This window comes from Galdieria sulphuraria (assembly GCF_000341285.1).
Source record: "Galdieria sulphuraria unplaced genomic scaffold scaf_115, whole genome shotgun sequence".
Classification (NCBI taxonomy): Eukaryota; Rhodophyta; class Bangiophyceae; order Galdieriales; family Galdieriaceae; genus Galdieria; species Galdieria sulphuraria.
The window spans coordinates 1-8,895 of record NW_005178360.1 but is presented as its reverse complement, the minus strand read 5'-3'; the positions used below and the strand labels follow the sequence as shown (position 1 = coordinate 8,895).

Here is an 8,895-nt window from a genome sequence, read left to right as displayed (position 1 = left end):
TTTGACAGCTACAACTACCACTATTTTCAACAGTATGACGTTCAGTGTGTTGAAAATAAAAGCAGATCAGCAGCACTCTTGACAAGGCAAATATTGTTATACACAAGTCGCCTTGTTTCCCATTCACACCGTACTACTAATGTTACCCTCCTTTCCAACTGTACTATGGACCAAAGACGATTTGCAATAGATGCCTTTCAAAAACACTATCAATACTGGCTTCACCACTATGACTCTTATGACTTACATATCCTTTTAAACATATTTCACCTTCGGTAAAACCAGTAATTCATAAAAACAAAGGCGTTTCTCAAAACGGACTAGTAGCTACAGTCGCCATCGTCAAAACATTTTACCCAGGTGAAAACAACCAAGATTTTCAACAATGTCCTTTTGCTTGCTTTATTTCATGGTTCCCAACAAGTATATTTTGAACTGAAAACTTTTCCCTTGCTTTCAAAATACAAGTTTATTCAGCTTTCGTTATCTAAAGCCCACATCCATAATATTTCAAAATATATACTCGTATCAATAGAGAATTGATATAAACACTCGACAACACAAACAGCCATTAAAAATATGCAATGATGGACTCGAGACTTTCCTATGCTATTCTGGAAAAGGAATGAATTTTACAAAGAGTGCGAATATCGTTCGTTTACACTATAAAACCTGTTGCAGAGTTACAGACCAAGTTTTCCATCTTGAAAGAAGTCACATAAAAGACAAAAACTATCATACGGAAAGTAACTCTTTATACTGACCAAAACACTCAACTAAGTGTCTAACTGGTTTCTTGAAAAACATCTTTGAAATATGAACACAAGACTGATTCTCAACGACCGACTACAAGACTAGACTGTCAACTGCTAATAAATACGCAAAAATGCTCTGTAACAATTATCAGTAAAAACTAAATCTAAATGAACTTGCGAGACAACTAATTGAGTAATGTAGTTAAACTCAACAACAGCTTAAACTCTTCTGTCTTTGCTCTTTTCTTGACAATACAGCTCACAGATTTCCATACAAGACCAGAAGTAAAACAACAACAAGTCTTGCATAAAGTATGTAAAATTCAAATAGATAGTCAATGTTGTACATATCAAAAAGATACTACAGTCTATCCGGAACTCAGAGCTCAAGACGACTCGATGGATTTTTATAAAGGAATGAACTGCAAGGCTTAAAAAAGAAACGTAGATAATAGAAGTCCACTTGTCCAACTAAAACAAAGAACGAGTTGGAAATTAAAGTCGGAAAAGTTTCAGAAGTAAACTTAACCAAGTTCACAGCCTTAACAACACTGGCCCTTCTTAAACTATTGTGTAATTTCCAGTTGGACTATGATGAGAAGAATCGCTATGTATTGTCTCCTTTCCACTGGAGGTATAGTATCTTGCATGGCTAGTGAGTTTTATGAAAGAAACTATTTTACTTGGAGACTTGGAAAATGCTACTTTAATAATAAATGTGCTGAATACAACCAATCTCACACCACAGTAACGTTGTGAAAGGAGAACAATAGTGTTGTAACAAAGTTCCTGTCAATTTACTATCGACAGTGTACCTTTTAACAGAGTTGAGTTTGACAAAACTTATTTGTAAGGTGAATTTCAGACTTCCTGTGAACCTCTATTGATGACAAATCAAAAAACGGGTTTTGCTATAACCAGTTTTCGACTCGTTCTCAATCTCAGAATCTTCCTTTGTTAGCCTCTCAAAACCTTGGAAAACTGCTTCACAATGTGTAAAATGGTCGTTTTCCAGTTTCAGTAGAAATAATTCTGTTGGCTTTCTGTGTAAGAACCATAGCCTTTCCTTCTACGCAAAATAGGCTCAAGGAATAGTCTTTGTACCACTGTGAACTGCAAAGAAGAAATAATCTTATATCCAACACTAGAGTTGGAAAGTATAGAGAGGACAAGGCTACAACAAAAAACTGACAAAAGGTTGGGAATACTTTTGACTATACACAAATTCGTACATAAACTACTTGCGATAAGGAGGATCGAACCTCAAAAGTTACAAGGGTCTCGCATTGTTCTCTTCATAAACAACTTGTAGAGAGTTTTGACTGTTACAAGAGTAAAAGTGGTGACGCTTTCGCTTCTCCTTGCACATATATTTCAAGATTCACCTTTCTTTGTTACTTTGCAAAGAGGAGATGAAAGATTCTTACTTTTCCATTATTTCTACGTTTATATTCCTTTCTTTTCACTAGTAGACGAAATTGATCCAGTATATTTAAGAGAACAAGACCTTTACCAGTTTGGATAACAACCAAAATATCATTTAAGATTTGACTCTGCAGAAGAATCAGATAAATTGTTTTATCTTATTCTGCTGAATATTGCTTGCGAGTTGAAAATATTTTTATTCTCTGTAGAGCAACTTGGATAAAACAGCGTTTCGCTTCTTTTTCAAGTTTAAATTGTCCCTAGTAGAAATGAACATTCCTTCTATTTGATTCTCGTTACCAATATCCAAAAGGAAGCCTCTACTAGTGTACCCATCAGGTTATATACTTCGCAGGAGTCTTCTTCCAAGTGCCTAACGCAAGGAACTTTTGTATAGTGACTCACTTATTCAACGAGCTGATGGTTGAGATTGGAAGAAGAATAGGACTCAACTGGACAAATCGTTCTTTGAATTTGCAGAGCTTTTAAAAGTTTTACCTTTTTTTATATTGGAAGAGATAATAGCTCTCTTGGAGTTATATCGTTCCTAAAGCAGCTTTGTACTTTTTATAGTTTGCTTTCTTGTATATCTTTACAAGTTGTGGTTTTTACAAAGTTTATCGTACAAGAGGATGCAGCAAAAGCCTTTAAACCTAACAGTCATGTTTACCTTCAAAAACACCTCAAATGTATAGTCGACTACTGAGGAGAAGGAATTCAACTATGATTCAAATGATATGCAATGACAAGATACGAGAAGAGAGTCGCTAGAATAGACTCAATTCGATTGAATTGAATTTTTCTTGAAAATATCTTTTCTCCTCTTAACAGAATCCACAGTATCAAATGCCACTATTTTCAGAGGAGAAAGAGACAGGAGTTATTGACTCTTACAGAAATTGAGTATTGATGATACACTTGTGTGAGTCAATGTTGTTTCTGAGATTTGATAAAACCACGAGATATTTTGGATCCTTCTTTGTACATTTATTTTGCTTTTGTCTTTTGCTATCATCAACTTTTGTAGCTTTAGTGATAAGCTGCTACTTGTCATGATATCGTAAGAAAGGAATTTGATGATTGCTGAGAATAAAGCAGTGCTGTGCTTGCGGGTTTCTGCATTTCTACTAAATAATATATTTCAACTGGAGCTTTTGAATAGACTGTACAAGAGAATGACTTGGTTCATACTCTAGTTCCGTGTTTCGAAATGAAGCAAAAGTGACGTAAAAACTGTTCCATAAAATACAGAAAATCTAGAGAGAGACGTCTATGGAACAAATTCTTCATGAACAATCTATATTGCTTGGAACTCTCATGACTACTCTCGAAAATTCTGAAAGAAACTTTCTTATCTATGTGAGAATGGGCCATGTTCAATAGCTTTATACTCTCAAAGAGCATAAAAAACTTGTGAAATAAACATTGGCTTTCTTCTAATCCTTCTTGTACCCTTTGAGAGTTAGCATTATATTAGCATACGAGAATAAGAATATCGATAGTTGAAAAAGCCATATTGATCGTTCTTCCATAGTTGTAGTCATCTCAGTCCAAGCCATAAAGGGTATGACATAGTCATCAGTTGATAAAGAGAAGAAGTTGGATTGGTATCCTTTTTTGTTTTTTTCGATTGACTTTTTGTTGGTGACCGCCACACAGTCATTCGTTTATTTATATTTGTACTCCGAAATAAACAGAAGATTGTTTAATTTCTCTTTGGCGATGGCGAGTTTGGATGACAAGTGGGAAGCTGTGGACAACTTTGAGTCTGTTGTGGTAGATCGTGAAAGAGATGTTTTTCGAGTGACAGAAGAACTGTATGATCTTCATAGCGGCCGAGAGCAACTCAGGGGTGTAACAAGTAGTTGCGACTATCGCTTGACCATACCATTTGCCCCCCATCTCTTTGGCTCGGGCAAAACGACCTTTGCCCGAACCTATTTGGAGTTGGTGCAAAGGTTTGGTGAAACTTTTCTGTCGACGTTTGCTTCGGACCCTTCCAGGAGAACCTTTTTTTTGGAGCTGCTGAAGAGGGGTTTCATTGCTTTATTTTGCTTTGATTTAGTTGGAGTTGACTCGACCCATCGAGGAAGAACGAAACCTTGAGTGGGCAGTGTACTATTTGTTAATCAAGGCTGCTTGTTTGCAATCAGGTCTTCCGCAACCAGACCCGGACGAATGTTTCAAGGAACTGAAACTTAGGAGTGATGCTTTGGTTCAGAAAATCCGTTCAATCTTAAACATTCCTTCTGATCAATATCTTTTTGTGGCATTTGACGAAGTTGGTGTGTTTGATAGAAAGTCTACTTTGATTTTCATTTGAGGAGAATGATGACGGTGTGGTTCGACCTTACAATGACTTTTTCGGTATCATTAGTCAATTGTGCGAAGAACCCGACTTGTTTTTTATAGTTGTTGGGAAAAGCAAGGGTTTAAGTATTAAGAATTATGTCTCTTTTGGGCTATCAAGAGTTATACTACATTTTATTTCTTTATCACCTTTGGACGCTTCCAGTATCGTTGAATTCCTTGAAAAGAGTCTTCTAAAGACACCTACTCAAGTTCCGGTTTGTAATGTCTTATGTAGTTCTTCATTTTCAGTAAATGAATTGGCAGATTCATTATTGGAATGTACAGGTGGAGTTCCTGGTTTGTTGACTCGTGCAGTAAATATGCTTTTGAATTATATAATAGCAAGAAATCAGCCTTTCATATCGAAAGAAGAATGTTTGACTTGTATGAATGACTACGATTTCCGAAGAATTTGTGCTGAACCATTTGTGGAACGAATATTTAATTTGGACGAAGATAGAAGAAGTGTTTTTGATTTACTTTTGATGATGGCTCTTTATCGTATACCGTTTCAAGTAGATGATATATTGACCTCGGAGTCCTTTTTATATGATGCAGTCACTGAAATGGGATTCTATCGATATCCTATTGACGAGAATACTTTTCAAGTCCTAATTCCGAAAGTATTTGTTGTAATCTTCAAGAACGACCCTTCCATCTCTTCTTTGGAAAAGATACTTCTTGGATCACTTGATGTCGAACCAGTAGATTGTTTCTTCTATTCAAAGTGTCGTGTATTTGAAGGAATTGTTGCTTTACGACTAGTTTTGATGTTGTCTTCAAAGAATCGAAATGAGTTGAGGGAATTGTTGTGTCAGTTGTCTCCTATATGGAAACAAATGAAACTTCCAATGAGTGCAATATCACCTATTCACTATATCAAGTCTGTTGTTAGTTCTAGAGAAACAAGAAATGAATCGAACAAGAGTCGAAGAACTTTTGCCAGTACTGAATGGAATAAGATTATTCGGGAGACACTTTATTTAGAGACTGTTTACATTCCTTTGGACGCTACTTCTCATAGTCCTGATATTATATTCCAATTACAATCTCCTGTGGAACCCAAAGTTCTTACTGTTGGAGTTGCTTGTAAAGGACGTTGGAAGTCGGAAGGAATTGGCTGGTCAGATATTATAGATGAAGCCAAGAAATTTTTAGATCCTGTTTATGATCAAGTCTTATCCAGTGCAATGGATTATCATCATTGTATGCTTATTATCGTTAGTACAAAGTTATCATTGAATGTTTCTAATGAGTTGGGTAATCAGAGTCGTTGTTACTCCAGTGGAATGTTTATTGGAGGTGATTTTTTCAAAGTACCTGATAATTGTGAACTTGTTATTCTTTGTGAAAGAGATGTCCAAATGCTGATTGACGACGAAATTTTGAATGGACTTGAAAGAGCGTTTGGTGTTTCTCATAATCCTACTTTTTGGGATTTTGGATTAGATTTACTTGATAGAATCCGTAACAGTTTCTTAAGTTGGCAATAGATTCTAACTCAATCCTTTTCTTTGTTTTGAAGAGCAAATGAACTATTTTTTGTATGTTTGAAACTTGGTTACATCTTACTTTTTTGCCTCTTTGGAGACCATACATTCTTTTCCGAAAAGAGTTTATTAGCTGGCTGACAGGGCTGGTTCACAGTAGTTCATTCTTATCTAGCCATTTTACATGGCTATGTAATTGCATAATACATTCTGAATATTATCAATACTAAACATACGACAATTGTATTCAATAAGTTGAGTCATTTTTGGTGTCTATGACAATAGATTGGCTATTTTGAAGCAATTGTAGAAAACTTTGTTGGGAAAGGCTCTCAAGTCATGAAAAAGTCCGTATTGGAGAAACAGAAAACTCTATATGACACCAGAAAGCGCTTTGTCTTTGCTCCAATTGTTTTAGAATCTCACATTCTTTCTTCTCTTCTACGTATGAATGGAATATTTGTTGAAATTGAAACGTTTCTAAAATGTTTCGATTTTTCAGCATAGTCTCACAATGGATGACTTCAAAAGGCTGTTGGATCAGTTTGTTACCAAAATAGATCGCTATGGAAGCTTGAGACACGTTGATAATGACTCAATTTGAGCAATGGAAAGTTATACAACAAAAAACTTTTTATTCAAAATAAAATGCAAGGCTTAAACTATGGTATTTTACTTCTCAACTTTGGAAACTGTGAAGGTTCTAAAACAAACCTTCATCAGCCAGAGACCCGATGTGATTGGGTGAGCACCCAAGTTTCCATAACCAAGCATAAACTTTACCTTTCTGAAAGGTAGAATGAGTCTTCAACTAGATTAGGTTTGATAGAACCACAAGTTGGCGGACAAAAGGTTGTAGATTGTTGTGCAAACTTCAAAGATGTAATGATGATGGAACTTGGTTGAATCGATCGAAAGCTGCTTGGTTTTCATATTAACAGAATAAGAAATATTTTATTAGAATCTTTTGTTTGGAATTGTAAGTTTGAAATTCGTTGAACCCTTTAGAGGAGTGGTTATTTGACAAATTGTAAAGGAGAAAGAAATGTAGTCAGATTGAAAAGTTTTTGTAAATTCTGCACCATCAATCGTTTTCAAACAGTTATCTGTCGCAATGATTTAGACAAAAGGTATGTTTCTAGTACCTGGAAAATCTTGTTTGGAAGGAACTTTGCTGAGATGTGGAATGCCCTGGCAGATAGTATTGTTGCAAAAGATTACTATCACATATTCAAATAGATAGTTAGTTATGTATTCTTATCACATTGACATTGTTGCAAGATATTGTATAATTCCATTGCAGTATGTTGTCCACATAGGAATGCTTCTTTTTGAGTCATTGGCTCTAAACGCAAACGTACCTGACTTTGAGTCATCCAGAAACTTTCTTGTGACTACTACTCTCCTCAGGGAATGTTAGGTTGAGTTTTTACTATGGCTACTCCGGTATATTTTGATATATGCAATATTTGGATAGTTAACAAACACAAAAAGTTATAACCTCAAACTTTGCCATTCATTGACTGGGTCTACACACAAGTGCCAAGGATTATATCGAGTCATTGAGTATTAGAAAACATACAAATAGGGACACAATTTACGGGGTAAAGTTTAGAGTACTGTTAAAGTAAAGGAGCTCATAGAGAGAGTATCTCAAACGGTTGCTGAAAGATTGAAAGTTGCAAAGATCGTCCCTTTCCAGATTCAACCCTATAGTTCTCTTCAAATGAAAGTCAACAGTGAAAAGTTATAAGAGTATTCGTTAATAGCACTGTTAGATCATTTATGTTTCTAGTTTCCAAAAAAAGAAGAAGAAGCAGAGCAGTCTTTCTACTACAAGAGCTTAAGTTCCATTGTTTCCTAATTTTTTGTTTTATAATTATCCATTCGAAGAACCCACCACTTGTCATCATAACAAGGTAAATGTCCATCGGCAATCTTACCTAGTTATACAGTATTGAAAAGAATGAGACTTTCTGCCGATTTGAACAACGCTATGTGTACGATTGCAATCTTGCTTTAGCAATGTTATCTTTTTTTGCAAGAGTTTGCTAAATGGGAATGTTTTAAAATCATCTATAAAAAGAATTGTAAAAGGATTGCTCAGATGTTTCTGCTATGATGAGAAACACTGAAATGTAAACTCCTTTCTGTTATAATAGCTTTTTTTGGGCATAGAGACTTTACTGATTTTTGGTACTCTTATAAACCGAAAGTTTGTACACTTTTTAAACTTTTTGTTATTTGTCCATTTTTTGGAAATGTCTCTTTAACAGCTAAAATACTCCTATAGTCAGCATCACCTTGCTTTTTCAGTAAAAACTTTTATCATTTATGTAAAACGATACAACAAAACGACTGGGTAAGATGACTATTGAAATTTTTCTTTTGGTAGAATTCGTGATAAATGAATTAACGATCATCCATAAGGGAATAGATATGAGACATTGAGACAAACTATATAAATACCTATCTACAAGGTGTATCAAAACAACGAAGTCTAGGAAAATCAATCATAGCAAGGAGCAATCTATCTCTGGTCAGAATCTTCTTTAAACGCTCCGTCAACTTATTAACGGGCGTCCTAGTTATCTAATAATATGACCCTTTTAAAGGTGCCAATCTATGAGCAATTCAAAGGCAAATAATAAAGACAACTATGACAAATGGGTAGAAATAGTCACTGGATTTCTTTTGCATGCTATTCTGAGAAATGTCTTTTATGTTCCAAATCTGATCACAAACCTACAATTCGTCTCTTTAAAAAGAGTATCTTACTAAATGAAAACGGACACAACTAAAGTGCCCAAAAATAAAAGGAATAGGATTCGACTAAGAATCTAGTTAAGGTTCCTACAAACTATCTAAAAACG

General features: G+C 35.1%; 2 protein-coding genes across 2 annotated transcripts; both read left to right on the top strand.

Annotated features, from left to right (window-relative positions):
- The first annotated feature begins 3,775 nt into the window (after window positions 1-3,775).
- Gasu_62190 (archaeal ATPase) lies at window positions 3,776-6,685 on the top strand. The gene is made up of 3 exons (XM_005702597.1): window positions 3,776-4,244; window positions 4,315-4,461; window positions 4,505-6,685. Exons 1-3 carry the CDS (start codon window positions 3,903-3,905, stop codon window positions 6,023-6,025), a joined length of 2,010 nt encoding a protein of 669 aa, XP_005702654.1. The 5' UTR covers window positions 3,776-3,902; the 3' UTR covers window positions 6,026-6,685.
- A 270-nt stretch (window positions 6,686-6,955) lies between these two features.
- On the top strand, window positions 6,956-8,140 carry Gasu_62180 (uncharacterized protein). The gene is made up of 2 exons (XM_005702596.1): window positions 6,956-7,223; window positions 7,266-8,140. The coding sequence occupies exons 1-2, from the start codon at window positions 7,155-7,157 to the stop codon at window positions 7,440-7,442; spliced, it is 246 nt and encodes an 81-aa protein (XP_005702653.1). The 5' UTR covers window positions 6,956-7,154; the 3' UTR covers window positions 7,443-8,140.
- The last annotated feature ends 755 nt before the right edge of the window (window positions 8,141-8,895 follow it).